This window comes from Chamaea fasciata, unplaced genomic scaffold, assembly GCF_029207755.1.
Source record: "Chamaea fasciata isolate MVZ Bird 193981 ecotype frontalis unplaced genomic scaffold, bChaFas1.0.hap1 SCAF_2, whole genome shotgun sequence".
Taxonomy (NCBI): domain Eukaryota; kingdom Metazoa; phylum Chordata; class Aves; order Passeriformes; family Sylviidae; genus Chamaea; species Chamaea fasciata.
In genome coordinates this window covers 33,179,933-33,197,484 of record NW_027094087.1, presented here as the reverse complement: position 1 = coordinate 33,197,484, position 17,552 = coordinate 33,179,933, and the positions used below count along the sequence as shown (strand labels likewise).

The 17,552-nt window shown below is 38.9% G+C and overlaps 1 protein-coding gene across 3 annotated transcripts in view; it reads right to left on the bottom strand.

The window, feature by feature from the left end:
• The window catches only part of DLG2 (discs large MAGUK scaffold protein 2), a 993,549-nt gene that overhangs the window by 857,282 nt on the left and 118,715 nt on the right, over positions 1-17,552 (bottom strand). For all 3 annotated transcript variants that reach the window (XM_066175626.1, XM_066175625.1, XM_066175627.1), the window contains exon 4: positions 12,980-13,122. In XM_066175626.1, coding sequence (XP_066031723.1) covers positions 12,980-13,122 — 143 coding nt within the window. The remainder of the gene's footprint in view (positions 1-12,979; positions 13,123-17,552) is intronic.

Below are 17,552 nucleotides of genomic sequence, written 5' to 3'. Positions count from 1 at the left end.
TATAATCAACTAAGAATATTCTTTTGAATATCTGTGACCAACATCCTGATGACACCTCACAAAGGCAATCCAAACCTTCATTTTCTTTTGTCTGAGCTGCAACAGAGCCCTGTGAAGCCAGGCAGAAAGACTGGATTTCCAAGACCATTACAACTTGAGCACTCCTCTCTGTTCAGCATAGAGCAAGGATGCCAGATCAGTCCTCCCCTCTGTGTGATGACTATCTATAGAATCAAGCACCAATATATGAAGGGGTTTGTCCAAGGGTAAGATGATCACAAATTGCAAGCAAAGAGTAATGTATGATGATTCTAAACCTAAAAAGTAACAGAATGGTCCACTGTGAGTGCAAAGATATCTGCATATATCAGGGATATTGTCTAAATGGGGGAAAAAACAAGGAATCCAATAAATAAATTGATATTGAATTAAGAAGTAGCATTGATAAATACACCTATGACTGCAGAAGATGGACTGTTTCAGGCAACAATGTATTCAGCATCCTGAATGTTGAAAGACCTAATTACAGCCTTGCTGCTGACCTAGCAAAGATACCATTGTGTGTGCCCGGAGCATTTTCTGTCCAAAAAAGTACAAGATACCTCAAAAAAAAAAAAATTACATAAGTGAAGGCATATGTCTGTCATGAATCTTCCTACTGCTTAGGAAGACACAAAGTTGTCAGTTTTGTTACCTCTGCTTTTCTACAAACTACCACAACGCCAAAAAATGTGTGAGAGATGACACCAGCTTGGTGTAACGACTGACCTGAAATCTCTCAAGGGATCCTTTCACTCCTTCTTATGGTAATGAACAAATTCACAAAGATCAAACTTGTTTTAGTGGTTCATTAAAACAAAAATAATTTAAAAGTTACCATTGCTTTGTTTACTCCAGAGTTTCAAAAGCCACCTTCTGAGAAAAGGGACTACAAATCCACTACGTCTGTTGTTGCTAATTCCATTTTTTTTCCAGCTTGCACAACAGCTGTTTGACTTGTCTCCTCTCAGAAAGAGACACCATGACTACTTGAAGGTGCTGAGCTGAAATATATATATGTATGTATACAGTGACAGGCCACAGCATTTCTGAAAACCAGGCAGGCTCCCCTACACTTCTAGAAAGAACTGGAGGATCATCATTTTGGTTTGTCTTTTCAGAGAAGAAATGTTATACAGCTACAGCAACAAACTGAACACCATTATGTGGGCTATAACTGTTGAGCAACAAGGCTGCCCTTGTGTCAGAAAAGCACAAGCAACCAGACAGATCAGCTGAGGTGCAGCCAGAATGCTGAATCAAACTGAAAGGCACAGATCCATTTGCAGCTTCAATCATTTTTTCCCCACTGGTATTGTGCAGGTCTGTGCAGGGTGATGGAAGTGTGAGATCCAGCTAACCTGACATTTTTTAGACATGAGATATTTGAACTATATTAAAAATTCCATTTCAGAAATAATCTATAAAGCTAGTTTTCTGGATTGGGGGGGAATAGACACCACACAGAGACATAAGCCAATGACCAGCACAAAATCTGTTTTGTGTTAATACATGAGGGTTCTGGTCTATTAAACTGTCCGTTTCAGTTCAACACAAGAGAAACTGGAGAAGCAAGAGCAAACAGTGGGACAATATTGATCAAGAGGAGGAGAATATTTAGCAGGAATGCTTGCTATGAACGCAACCACCTCTCTTTTGGGACAAAACAGTGTTTTGAAGATGAAATGAGATAGTCACAAAGCTCTCTCTGAAAAGCTTCTGTCCCCTGGGGGTGACCGTACCAGGAAAGTTCCTCACTGAATAGGTCATGAAGAGCTGAAGAAGCAGATGTGGAAGTCAAGAGTTAGTGAGGTACAGGAGTAGACTTGCAGAGAGATGACAGACCATAGGAATAGGACACAGTGCTAATTGACGGTGGAAGTTAACAGAGGCTTCCAACTGCAAGGCAAATATGGTTAGAGAAATCAGCTCAGAAAGCGTTCTCTATAAGAAGACTGTCCATTTGAATGGGTAAATGGATCAAGATTACATAGGAAAAAGAAACATATTCCTAAAGGCTCTTTTCAAGAAGGAGGAAAGTGACAAAGGGTGAAATTCACTCCTTCATAGTACACGAAGGTCTAGACAAATGCTTAATTCACAATCCAGCTAAATATTATAATGACAAACAAGCAGTAAATTGTCTCATCTTTAAACCAAGGGCAGCTTTCACTATCACCTCTGGCAGATTAAAGTGGTACGAGTGAGGACAAAAGACAAGCAAACATGTAAAATGTACAAGCTGAAAACAAAGAAAGTCCCACGTTTCTAGTACTTCTTTAGTAACTGTGCTATTAAAAAAAAAAAAAAAAACTGTGGAGATAAATTATATTTTCAAGTTGACAGCTTTCCTTTAATTTACCAGGTTGTTACCCTGGGGGGATTGTATTTACTATTTGCTAAAACCTGAAAGTATCTGTTCCAGATTATAAAAAAAAAAACCCGAAACGAAAGAGGCTGGATATTTTCTCTTTCATATATATTTACCTTACTGAGCAAAGATACATTCATCTATCCAAGAAATCACTCCCAGAGTGACCTTTAAGTGACCCAGAAGTCTTGGGGTGATACCATTCTTTATTCTTGGGAACTATTTAAGAAACAACTTAATAAAGAAGAATTGGTAGACTGCAGAAATATATAACTCTTCAACCTCTCTATGGAGACCTGTGTCCTTTGCACATGGAGGGCAGTGAATTCTCTTGCTTAGTTGCTCAGATTGGTGAAGAATCAGAATTAATAAATGTGTGAGACAAATTGTTCTGAAATATTTTTAGAATTAATCTTAACTAGAGTACACTTGTCCCTGAATATCAGTTTTACAGAACCCTTACAGCTTTATGGTACAAAGTATACTTTAGGAGCTGATGTACTTGTTTTTGCAGGTAGCTAAAATATAACTTCTCAGAATCTTATTATAAACGATGAATTATATCACACACTATTCAAAGAAACTGCTAGCTTGTGGAAGAAGCTCTTGGGACATTCTGATATTTTTTATGTTGGTAATTTTTTCAGGCTAATCTGGTATTCCCTTGTTGAAACATATCATGGTTTAGGAAAATTATTTCAGAAAAAAAAAACGTTAAAATTGCAAGAGCTTTTAGTCAAGTGTTATTTTCAAACCAGATCTATCATTTTTGACCTTGATACACAGAAGTGGAATTTACACAATAGTCTGACCTCAATGCTTATCATAATAGAGACTCACTGCTTAATTAAAAGTTTGGCTCATTCTGTATGCTGGTTGATACTCAGGCACATTTTCATTGGGGAAAATTATTGTTTCTGGTCCCTCACAGCTGTTCTGGCCTGCTCCCAATCCTTTGCAGATGTAATAACAAATCACAGAGCAAAAAACTGCCTAGAGGTTGTTTGATATGCATATTATATAAACATGAAAAAAAAAATAAACCCAAATAAACCTGTTGTAGAGAATGTCACTTTTTCATCAATGCTGATCTAGTTTAATTTAATATCAAGATCCCAGATCCATCTCACTAATGTCAGTAGAAAACAATCATTAAACTAAACAATCAGATCTCCCTGTCAAAAAGGACATATGAAACCAGTGAGTCCTCTAAACCCTCATGCAAGGCACACCAATCCAATCATCAAGTTAAACAAAAATCATCAAATCATAAAATATCTTTGGTTGGAAGGGACCCACAGGGATCATCGAATCCAACTCCTGGCCCTGCACAAGACAGCCCCAAGAGTCACACCATGTTCCTTAGGGTGTTGTCCAAACACTTCTTGGACCCTTGTCAAGCTTGGTGCCTTGGAAGTGGCCACTTTCCTGGGGAGCCTGTTCCAGCACCCACCCACCCTCTGAGTGAAGATGCTTTTCCTAATATCCAACCTAAATCTCCCTCCACAGAACTTTAGGCCATTTCCTTGGGTGTTCTCGCTGGTCACCAGAGACAAGAGATCAGTGCTGCTCCTTGAGAGGAAGTTTCAGACTGCAATGAGGTCTACTCCAGGATAAACAGACCAAGTACCCTCAGTCGCTTCTCATGTGGCTTCCCTTCAATGCCCTTCATCACCCTCATGGCCCTCCTCTGGACACTCTAATAGCTTTACATCCTTCTTATCTTGTGGTGCCCAAAACTGCACTGGAGGTGAGCCACCCCAGCTCAGAGCAGAGGGGACAATCCCCTCCCTTGCCCGGCTGGCCATGCTGTGCCTAATGCACCTCAGGACACACTTGACCCTCCTGGCTGCCAGGGCACTGCTGACTCACATTCAGCTTCCCATTAACCAGGAACCCCATATCCCTTTCCCCTGCACTGTGAAAAAGTGAGAGGAAACAAAGGAAAAGGCTTTTTATTGTGAGCATGTCTAACTATGCAAACACAAGGAGATGTCAAAAGCAGAATGACATCTAATTCCAAGCCTTGTCCAGTGGGACAGAAATTGTCTATTTAGACTGGCATGATGTGTACATTACTCTGCTCTCAGCATCACAAGAACATTTCTGTCCACAGGATGACACTGCTCTGCATAGATACAACTTGGTTTAAAACAGAAACATCGGCCTGACCATATTAAAACACACTCAGAAGCAACTCTTAAAAAACATTTAACAGACGCTCTGGCACTCAAGTTATTGACAAGCTGCAGAACAAATAACAAATCTATAAATAGAGACCCAGCATGGATACCCAGTATGGGCAAGGCATTTAGCTGCAGCTAGTATTAAATAAGGGTTTAATAATGCAGTGACTTTGCAGCTACCCATTTCTAAATATTAGTCAACCCAGTTGAGGAGAAAAGGCAAGTATACAAAATAATCTCTGCAAGTAAAGAAAACCTTAACAGTGCATTAAAAAATAAAATTACAAAGCTACTATATGTTAAAAAAAATCAACAAAACAAACCCTAACAAATATGGAGCTAAATTTCAGCGTTGTTGATCACTAATTATCTACTTAGGGTTGTTACACATTCTTGGGTGCAAAAGGAACATGACTAGCAAAACACACACCAAGATGTCACTTACACTGTACCCCTTTAAAAGACTGCTGCCTTGAAGGAGAACTTAGTGCCAAATAAAATTACTTGGGAATTGGCTCTGGCACAAAATCAACCCACAGACACAAATTGCATTTGATCAGATAAATGTATACTATAGTGCTAAATCTAGTGGAGAAACAGATGCATAAAACTCAATGTTTTGAACCCTTCTAATGAAACATTATGGTTGATCATACCTAATGACTCTTGCATATTAAGTATAATCACTTAAACAGAATCAAATGTGGCTCCTGGGAGTAAATCAAGCCATGTAAATTAAGCTGTACCCAGTTACAAACAAAGAAAACAAACAAAATTCCAGAGAAGATACTGAATTTTTATAGGCACATATAGAATGGGCTGCAGTTCCATGGTTTTTAGACAAGCTGTTAGTGTGAAACAGATTAAAGGTTTGTTAATTGCTCCAGGCAGAAGATTTTTAAGTAAGGGTTTTACCACTGGAACTTTTAACAAGCCAGCACTTAGAGGACAGAGAAGTAATTACAGTGTTTATAATAGCTGGGTACAAGGATAGCAGCCTTTCCTGAAGCAAATAGATATAAGAGGATTCATTTTGCATGATGCAATTAAACATATTTGCAAAACAAGCCTCTAAACCTAAGAAATGCATGGAACAACAGGAATTAAATGAAGAACTGGAATCTTTGGGGACCATGTCAAAGCAATGATCCCACACTGTGCTGAATAAAGATTGCGCATAAGAGATCAGGGTGTGATGACCAAACTTGCACAGCAATTACAAACGATTATCATTCAATATAGCAAAAGCATCTGCACCATACGCCCTATAAGTAGACAGTCTTTTCATGCAATGATACAGGAACAGGCAGACCTTCAGTTGTCAGATTTACACGTCAGTGCAACACCAGAGTGTTCTTTTCCTTCACCTCAGCTTTCCATCTAGATAAAGGTCAAAACACTGCTGACCAGAAATAAGCAGCACTGAAGACCAAATTAAAGAATATAGAGGTTAAAACCAGGCTATATTTATGTCTTTTAATGAGTGCCTGGACCTGAACACAAGCCTGCAGCTTCAAGCAGTATTTCTACTCTCATACTAAAGAGCAACTTCACTTTTGTTTCACCAGATGGGTTCCTCCATCTAGGTGGGTTCTTTTTGTTCTCCATTATTGTATATTTTGAACATCTCAGGGTTTCAATTGTATCTATCCACACAATGCTTGAGTGAGAGACATCCTTCAGCTAGTGACTGCTTATTGCAATGCAGAGAGTCCTGGGAGGGAAGAAAGCTTTTTCCCAGGCTAGTGACCATTTCCTAAGCTGAGGAGCTGGACTCAGACCTGCATAGCCACCCTCAAGCTGACACCCACTAATACTGCTGCACAGACAGCAGAGATGGGAGAATACTGGGAAGACTTACCTGGAACTGGGGAGGGAGGGAGCACTTTTTGAAGCAGTGGAAGACCCGAATTTAAACCACTTTCAGCTCAATCCCTATCTCACATTTTCCAGGGCTGAAAGGGAATCAGTCTTCTTTCTCCAACAGGGACAATTTAAGAGCCATAATTTCAAGAAAATGCTTTCAAACTGTGAATGCTAGTCTTATAAACCTTGGTCCAAAGAAGTAATGAGGCTCTTTGGCAGAGGTGAAATTACAAACAAATCCTGTCTTCATGATACCCAGCAGCAGATTGGGCACATCCCCAGTCAGCTGCGGTGAATACCATGCTGAATGTTTATAAAATAAGGTGAGGCTGAATTTCCCAGCACTGAACACTTTCTGTGCTTCTAGTTCAAACAAATTCAGATTAGACTTGCAAAACAGCTAAAGCACCCAATAACAAGGCTTAGTCTTTCCTGACTCTTTCCTGAGCATCTGCTCCTGGCCTCCACTGGAAGCCAGGTACCTGGCTACAAGGACAGATAAATATTGCTTGGTTTAAGCCAATGCAGATGCTTTAGTACTGCAACTTGCAATGACTCAGCTAAAAAGCATTTGAGATCCTTAGAAACTGTGGAGGCACGTTATCTTTGTAGTGTCACATCTACACAGCCATGTTCTCTAGGTAGGTACCTGGCATTTGTTGGTCCCCAAAATGAGCTCGTCTGGACCATATCAATCAGCCTTACGTCTAAGCACTGTCAACATCCACAAACTCCATGTTTCTGGCATACCTTCACAACCTGTTCAGATAGGTTAACTCCAGCTACACTTCCTCCCTTATGTGTCACCAACCCTCCCACCAAATGAAACATCCCGCATCCCCCTAAATGCAATTTGAGGGGAATGAGCATACGGCTCCCTAGGACATAGTGGGCATTTGGAGTTCTTAATATTTTCTGTTAAATCCTCCCCCTTCCAGATTTACATATAAGTATGGTGGCAATGGGGAGGTGGAAAAAAGTGAAGATAAAATAGGGAGAAGGGCTCTGCATTTATAACTTTGCAACACTGGTGTTTCTGCACTTGCTGGGGAGGGAGGGTTCAACCCTTGGGTATGCAAAAGATGACAAAACAGCCTAGACTTTAATACTTATCGGAGCAGTAGTAGCTGTAAACTTTAAGTTATAAAGCCATGTGTCAGTACTCTGTTCCAATAAATATTTAATTATTCCATACAAATGGGCAACATCCCAACAAGAAAAAGCAAAATAATACCTGCCAGCACAATTCTTAGTGCACTGTTATGGGTGAGAAGAGAAACACTATCAGCTCCTCTCTGGTCAAGAAGGGAGCTGCACATGGCTTTCCAAATCCTTGGAAAACATCCAAAGCAAATAGCTTCTTCAAAAGGAATAATGTTCCAGCAGTGCCTTTACGCACATTATGGAGACATCTAGCTATGGTCCTATTTACAGAATAGAGATCATGATTCTGAACCTTCAGGAGGATAAGGTATCAACATCTCGATGAGGCAGATTTTAAGGGAATGACACCTTGTCCCATATTTGGAATTCATTACTTGTTAGTTTACAGGTGTATTCTGTGTTTTGTGGACTTTAATCCTGAACAACTGTTTCTGCCCATGCAGTGCCCCACAGATATGGTCCTTAACTGATATCTCCATATGGTGAGATACCTCAGACACTAATTCCCAATTCCCTTTCACGACTTAGTTCTTAAGTTCTCTTCTCAAATTCCACAAACAGTCCTTCAGGAAGAACACAGAACAGTAAGAAATTAAAACCTGCTGTTCTCAAATCCTGAGTTAGTAATTCCATTAATATATAAATCTTGCAAAGTAGTCTCCAGAATTTTTTTTATATACTTGGAGATATATAGAGAGAAATATAGTGTCTGTGCTGTCAACACTAATTGCCTTTCACAGTGCCTCAAGGATTTTTGTTTCGGAAACTAAAATATTTCATACCTCTAAGTATAGCTCCTTTGAGAAGAGTCTAAGACAACTAAATATTTTCTATCCCAAAAGACAAGATTTTTTCATTACAACCTAGCATTTGTTGTTATAGGGACATGTAAAGCATTGAGCTCTGGGATCCCTGTCATGAGAAGGATGTGGATCTGTTTGAGCAAGTCCAGAAGAGGCCAAGAAGATGATCAGAGGCACCTCTCCTATGAAAACAGGTTGAGAGAGTTTGGATCATGCAGCCTGGAGAAGAGAAGGTTCTAAAGAGACCTCGCTGAGGACCTGCAGTACCTAAAGGGGGCTACAAGAAATTTGGAGAGGGAACACGTAGTGATGGGACATACAAGAACATGTAGTGATAGGACAAGGGGGTGATGGGCCTTACATTGAGAGAGATTAGGTTTAGATTGAATATTACAAGGAAGTTCCTCATGATGAGGATGGTGATACACTGGAACCCAGAAAAGCTGTGGTTGCCCCATTCCTGAGAGTATTCAAGGCCAGTTTGGAGGTGGCTTTGAGAAACCTGGTCGACTGGAACGTATCCCTGCCCATGGCAGGGGGAGCTGGCACTAGATGATCTTCAAGGTCCCTTTCAACCCAAACCATTCTGTGATGCTCCATGATTCTGTGATGTGTTTAAGTGCTTTTTGGAACGGGACTGAATAAAACATTATCCATGTCTACTGCTAATTGAACAAAATCCAATGGGTTCTAATTGCACTTAAAGAAACTCCAGTTTTTCATCAGGAAAGACTTTCCATCAGGGAGGAAATAAGTACGCTGCAGAAATCGTTGAGTCTCCACTGTGGGAGGTTTTATAGAAGACTAGGGAAACATGATAGGAATGGTTGAGATGCAGTTGATCTGCCCCAGGGCAAGAGAATGGACAACAGGGGTATTTCAGGTCGTCTTCAGAGTTATATTCTAGAGTTCCTACATCATGACAAACACGTTGGACTTTTTCATTTAGTGCACAATATGTCACATTCCTTGCTTTCTATCTGAATATATGAAATAGAAAAAGCCTTTGCAAATAGAACCTAATAAACATTTCTAGGGAATCTGAACATGCCCCAAAATCTGTTTCATTGATTCTGAAACTATCCACCACTTAAACTGATTTTAACAAGTTGCACTTACAGGAGGGAAAGCAACATGGATAAATTCACCCAAAAACCACATTAATATAGGCCCTTCATTCTTCCTTTTCACTAACACCCACCCACTTGAATTATTTTGGTCTATGATATTTACAGTTCTGCCAGATACATTGGCACATATATTTAGTCTCTATACAGAGTGAAATGCAATAATAATGTGATGGTAAGTAATACTGCATTTTTCATCTGCAAACATTGAAGTCACTGTTTATTCAGACAGCCAACAAAGCTGTGAATGATTAAGCAAAAGCAAGGATGTGATGCTTAAATGCAAAGGCCATACCTAAATATTTATCAGGTTCATGGGGTCTAGGGGATCCTTCAGGATTAAAACCTAAACAGCAGAGAATTTAGCTAGGAGCATGCAAGTAAAAAACAAAACAACAAAAAAAAAGTGTAGGGGAAAACCCCAAGACAGTAACTATCACTAACACTCCAACACTTTTTGTTAATTCCACTCTTTGTAGCCATGGGATGCTATGTGGAGTCATTTATGCTAAGAGCTTTGTATGCAACTGGTTCTGACACATACTGTGTGCTCTTATATTCCACGGACTATTCACTTGTTTTTACAAAGGCCATTCAAAATTAGTCTCTGAGTCTGGGAGACATCTCTAGTCTCAGGCACTCTCTGAGAATGATAGCAGATTATAAGATGGGTCACGACCCTTTCATGTCTATTTAAAGAGATGAAGATCCAGCCCCAGTATGCAGTGAGATCTAGCAACAGTATTCTAAAAACCACTATGGTGATCACAGATGCAAGGTGGCAAATTTGTATGTTATTGCAAACAACCTAACATCTTCACTCTTATCTAAAAATTTACACTTTCAGAAAAGCAAGTACATAAATACAAAGGAGGCTTCACAGGACACCTATCCTGGACAGTAAAAGCTGCTTTCCTTTTTACCAACAATTAAGACTAGAAAATAAATACAGAAAAAGGACCAATTTATATAGAAAAAATTACATCCAGACAGCCGAGGAAGGTTTTGAATGGAAGGCATTGACCTGCTGGAGCACATCCAGAGGAAGCCACAAAGATCCTCAGATGGATGAAGCACCTTTCCTGCGAGGAGAGGTAGAAGAATTGGGATTGTTCAGTGGGGAGAACTGAAGGCTTGGGAGTGACCTAATTGTAGCCTTCGGGTACCTGAAAGGAGCCTACGAGAAAGCTGGAGAGAGACTTTTGACAAGGACATGTAGAGATAAGGCAAGGGAATATGACTTTAAACTGAAAGACGGGAGGTTTAGATTAGATATAAGGAAGATACTTACAAAGATATATCTTTACTGTGAGGGTGCTGAGGCACTGGCACAGATTGCCCAGAAAAGTTGTGGATGCCCCATCCCTGGAAGGGTTCAAGGTCAAGTTGAATGGGGCTCTGAGCAACCTGCTTTAGTGGAAGGTGTCCCTGCCCACAGGATTAGATGATCTTTAAGGTCCGTTCCAACAAAAGCCTATTCCATAAGTCTATGAAGCTATGAAAGAAGGGAGGTATTTTCTTTCCAGATTTGGGACATGTAATTAAGGATGGAAAAGGAAGTACAAAACAATAATTTCCCATGAGGAATGGACCATGAATAAGAATTTACGTGATATATTAGATTATTTGGTTACATTTGCATATGGTAAATTTTCATAGAAAGCAAAGGGGTATCTTGGATTTGTACGGCAGCTTGTACATCCAGCCTGCACTCATCAGTTCTGACTCGGAACTGCTGATAGTATATTGGGCTGTCATAAGGAGAAAACCAAATCCTACACTTCCAGTCTCTTTTGCCTGCATTGGACCTTTAAAAAAATATATGATTTTTAAAGGGACTAAACAATTTGTTCTCCCACTACCCTGATGAAATTTATGGAGGGACAGCAAATTTGAAAATGGTACTCTGGACTCTGACTTCCAACATCCTGCCTTGAAAAGGCTATTCCAGTTTCTATGCTATAGTTTTCTTTTGTTTTCCTTTAAATCAGAACATTCTTTTCATAAAATGAGGAAAGTTTGGCATTGGCCCTGTATTTATTATCCTCAGCACAGAATTTAAAGTTCAAATTCCCCTGTACAGGACCAGCAGCATACCTCTTACACAGCAATGAGTTTAAGGAAGATGAAGTTGAAGGTCAAATGCTTTGATGAGGCTGGAACAAAAAGTTTGCCCACTGTCTTCATCAGATGCTCCAAGAGATAACAGAAATACACTTTCACCATTTTAAAGCAAAAGATTTGTGCTTAAAAAATAATAAAAAAAACCCCCAGATATTAGCTGTCTGCACCTTCAAACTGTGACTCAAATATTAAGTCATTCATGGGATATATCCTACATAAGTGCTAAGACTCATTTGTTCTGATTTCACTCAAAACAAGAGCACTCGTTCTCATTAATTCTGCAAGCTTCTTTTGTTAATTACTTTTTACAATAAATTTCTTCATTTCTTCATAGAGTTTTGTTCTACTCTCCCGCAATTCTGATTTAACTTTTAAAAGAATCACATCTAAAATGTCATGTAGAACTACAATTTTTGAGTTTTACATTTTTTAAAGGAAGAAAAGTTCTTAAAAATAGTCATGCCTATGGGAAAGTTCTTGCCAACAACTTCCAAAACTTGAAATGCCTTACTTACCATGACAACAATGAAAATTTATATACATTTCCTTCATCTTTGATTCTGGTCTGGAGATTTGCAGTTTGCATTCCATGCCCACCCTATTTATGTTTCCCTGTTTAAGAACAGAGCAATGAATTGCTTGCTTCTGTGGGGTTCGTTTTCATCTTTGAAGTACAAATGTGGGTGGAGGCAAGTATCTTAGATTGCTAATATAGTTAATAATAATCTGGAGGTTGGCAAAGGCAGATTAGAGCTGGGGGTGACAAAAAAAAGGGTTTGGACTGCTTCCACTGGCTACAGGAAAAGCCAGTGCGTGTAACCTTCTTCTATGTATCTGTTCCTCATGCAGAGACTATTTTGGTTGATCTCTGTGAACCTGGACTGTGGAAAAGTTCAGCACCATGTCAGGTGCAGAAACGTGAAAAGTCACATTAAATTTTTTAAGCAGGATATAATCTCTGGAGTATTAATAACCTCAGTGGTTATCAGCAAGTAGAGAAGATATATCCTTTTTTGGGGGTTAATCAGAGACACCAAGTATCAGATAAAGTACACCAAGGATGAGAAAACGAAATTTTTCTGCTTTCCCTTTGACAGGTTGCAATTGAAAGGATAAAGAAGTTTGCAACATAACCAAGGTCAGAAGGATAACACTATGTGTATATATATATCCTTCACACCCTAATCTAACGCCTTAATTACCCCACACTTTCAATCTTATACACCATTGCATGGCTTTTCTCAGGTTTGAGACATCTCATTCATTACATATATTTTAATTCTTAATCTGTTAAATTACCTCCTGTTTTTTCTGCAGATTTTCATGATCTGTAGCAGATGTTGTCTTCTCCCATTTCTCTGCAACTTGATTTGCTTCTTCTATTTTTTGCTCATAGCTTTTCTGAGAATTTAGCAGCGTCACTTCATAAAACTCTTGAATATCTGTTTGTAAAGAGGAACAAGACATTATTTGCCATATTGGCTTTGACTCCCTGGTGTTTTCCTTTGATACATAACTTACACACTATCATCATAATGATAAACACGTATTACATTTTTAGTAGAAAGCACCAACACACAAGGGGTTTTTTCTAAAATTTCTATGAGATTTTTGAGGCCTATTCTCATTTAAAAGAGGTATTTAGAAAGAAATAGAAAAATGTAAAGGAATAACATTATAAGAAGAGATTCAAAGAACATGTTACAGACACACCTGAACAATATAGGCAGAACAGACCCTTTTAAAGAGAGAACTAAGTCACAGATCGTTTTAACCAGTAACCTAGAAATTTGCAAACGTAAAATACCTTAAGAGAAACTTCCTGACACCCATACAAGGCACCTGAATCACTCTCAGCCCTATCTGCAGATGCATTTGCCACATTTTTTCAAGTGGCGTGCACAATTTGAAGGAAGACTTTGGGGATTCACCACTTCAGTCTGTGGCCATTCAGAAGTGGCTGGGTAATGTTTGGTTTCAACCAAGATTAAGCAACAAGCCAGGTTTTAAAACAGCCTGTTCAGATGTTTCTATCACAATTATTTTAATGGGGTATGATCAGATATAGAAGATCCAGCAGTGAAAACAAATTTTATTGAAACCTGTGCACAAAATAACCTAAGGAGAGGGGGGGAAAAGTGTTCCCTTCTTTGGGCAAGAAGTTTTAATCAGATAGCCACACACAAAAGGTGGCACGCTGTCTAGGAGAGATAATTGACTTATCAAAGAACAAATAAAGTTCACATTTGATTTAATAACAATGGACTTTCTCCTGGATAAGAAAGAAAGAAATTTTATCTACCTATTTTTTTTCCTTTGCACCACAAAGGAAAAGCTTTTTATAGGGTTTGCGCTTGTCCCCACATTCAGTCTCTGGCCAGATACCAGAAGTCTCTCTTCCCTCTCTTTAGGAAGAGCTAAAGTTGAACTTTTCTTCTAACTCCTTTTACAATTTTCCAACTTATTACGTACTCTATTTGTCACATACAATGGAGAAAAAAAGAATCACAGAATCATTAAGGTTTGGAAATATCTCAAAGATAACAAAGTCCAACCTTCAACTAAATGCCACCATGCCCACTAAACCATATAGTGTAGCACCACATCTACCCATTTTTTGAACACTTTCAGGGATGGTTACTGCACCACTTTCCTGGGCACTGTGTTCTAATGCTTAAACCCTTTCAGTGAAGACTTTTTTCCTCATATCCAACCTGAAACTGCCCTGGCACAACTTGAGGCCATTCCTCCTTGTCTTATTGCTAGTTACCTGGGAGAAGAGGCTGATCCCTACTTTGCCATACTAACCTTTATTTCACACATAGATTTATAAGAATTTATATTTCATATTACTATAAACATTTAATTCCACATTAAAACTAAAACCTATTTTTAAAACAAAAAGCTACAGAACAGTTAGAATGAGAAAAAAAGTTTCTCCATTCTCAATACAGGGAACTTTTTACAGTTGGTTTGAATGCTCATAGTACAATTGAAACAGTTGTAAAATATGGTTCAATGCCAGGTCAATTTGTATTGCAACAGCAAGTAAAATATATCAGGCTAATATGTAATTATCTCTAGATAAATACATTGCAGAAATAAGCTAGAAAATGCCCTCTGGCAGTGGCATTCAGCTGGCATCCCTGATGTTATCAGGGTATTAATTGGGTTGACAGTATTCAGTCAAGGAACAATAGAATGGTGCTTTCGTCCTAACTTTAAAGCCTATCTTGCCCTAGTGTTTTCATTAAAAATAATGTGTGAGCCACATTTGCATGTGCATGCACATGTGCAAGATAAATATTAAAACCTCAGTCTCTTTGTAAAGTTCCTTATCTATTCTGAGGCGGGCATGGGTTGCTTTTGCTGGAATAATGATCACTGGTGTGCAGAGAAAAGCACTTCAGTACTTATGCAGTCACAGAAGAAAGCACAGAGGATTCACTTAGTTGGCTGCTTTGTAATTCCATAAACTGAAATTGCCATTTCTGTGGAACAAGGGCAGCCAGAAACTTGCAGTCAGACAAGGTTTGCAGAAAATAGGCTTTGTAATTTGCTCTGAGTAAAATCTGCTCTATCAAGTAATCTCTGCTACATGAGAGGTGCAATCATACTAGGAGGGGAAAAGTGTTGAATACTACTGAGGATAGAATGGGAGTGAGCAGCTGTAGAATCAAGATTGGAATCACAGTCATAAAGAGGAGTCATGGGGGCATGGTAATTGTTATATAAAATGAGCAAAATACAGTCTGTCTCCTAGTGGGATTTATAGGAAAAGAATTCAACAAAAAGTCTAAAATCTTATCATAGAAAACAGAAATCATACAATGTCTTGGGTTGGAAGGGGCTTTAAAGACTATCTAGTTCCACTTCCCCTGCCAGAGTCAATGAAACCTTCCACTAGGCCAGGTTGCATCAAGCTCCATCCAAACTACCCGTGTACACTTCCAGGGATGGAGCATTTCTTATGTAAATTAAATCTGTACCTAGCATTTCCTGGCACTATATTCTCTGCCATGAAAACAAGTTCAGATTTCACGTAGAAATGACAATAATACTACTGATGAACTTTATGAGCACAAAACACATCTTCAGTTTGAATCTTTTTACTGCTCCAAACATTTTGGTAAGCCATTAATTCATGTTTGTTTAAAGTGTCAGCAAGTCTCGCTGGATTTTCTGTCTAACAGAATTCGTTCATTTACTTCTTAAAAGATTACTTACTTTATTTAATAAATTCTGCTTGCTCTCCCTTTAGCCTAGCCAAAATATTTTGTCAGTTTTGCTATAGAAAGATAAATTGCAGACAATAAATTATATACATATATTCTAGTACAAGTAAGTCTAAAGACATTGTGACATTTTATTTTGGATAACTCCATCACCAGGGAAATGAGAAAACAAATTTTCTGTACATATCATGGTAGAGTACATATCATAACATTTTGCAATTGCTCATGGACAAGGATATTGTAGCTGGCTGCATTTGTTCTCTGCAGGAAAGCTCTACAAGTCCCCACTTCTCCTTCCTCACAGACCTGTGGAGGAGTGAGCAAGGTCTAACCTTTATAGATACATCAGGAAGCACTGTCTGAAACTGGAGACACCGCTCAGTTTGAAGTCTTGGGGTTTTTTTACTATTGTTTAAAAAAAAAATTATTAATGCTCAGATTTGTGCTCACTCTAGCCTCACTTTTTTTTAAGAAAAATTAAACAAAAATAGTTTAAAAAAGAAAAAGTACTGAAGAAGACAACACCTTACTCACATACAAGGATGACCTTTCTTTCAGACAGCAGCTACATTAAAAAAAAATTATCAGACACAGCTGAACAGGCTGCCAAAACTCTGCCTTTTTCTGACTTTTTAGTGGTTGGTGCTGCAGCCTGCAACCATAATTCCAGTGCAATTTCTCTTTTAATTTATACGCATGACAATATCTATTTGTGATAGAAACACTTTAGAGCTCCTCTGATAGAAAAGGGGTTAAATAATACAAAAAGGCAAAAAAAGGCCTAAACTACCGTCTGTCTTTTGTGACCACAGGCTTTCGCCAGCATTCTAATGAGGGAAAAAATGAGATAAAGCAATACAATTCCTCATTCATCTGTAAGCAGTTGAGCAGCAGAAAGATAGAATTAAATTGAGGGGAATTCAGACAAAGATAGATGATTAAAGGTCTGAGAGGACTAACTTCTGAGCAAAGATTAAAGGAAGAGAATAATAACAACATACACTTTCATATTTCCTTTCATTTCAAAGCAAAACAAACATTAAGAACCATATAGTGTTGGCTGAGAAAATTGCCCATGGCCTCACAGAGAAGAAAACCAGCAGGGTCAAAATGCAGAGGCCCACACATGAGAACACCAGATGCGTCCAGCCCTTTGTAATCAATAACCCACTTACAGTGGCTTCAGAATCATCAGCGGATTCAAGATAACACTATTTCATTTTTAAAAGTCCTCTTTGCTGGGAAGGGCAGATACCGCTGCATGAGAAAATTGGGAACAATTCCTCAGTGTGCTGGGAACAAGGTAGGAACCTCTCACTCTTAGAAGCTTTCTCCTTTTTTCGAGATCCTCACTAGTGTGATTGAAGGTCAGAAGGAAAAGGAGATCAGCATTTGCTCCCACTTATGCATCTTGGTGTCCTTGGTATCTTCAGCTGTGTGAATCAGCATACTCAGCTGGTAGCCCCAAGGCTGGATGAACTACATGAGATAGCTTTGGCAGCTCTGTGATTTCTACCTACACCGGCAGGTCCCTAACGCATCCCAGTACTTACACGGACATGCGGAAATGTAGCCATCAAGGCACACACATCCCAGTGCACCAAGCAAATGGGATTATCCCAACCTCTCTCTTTAAT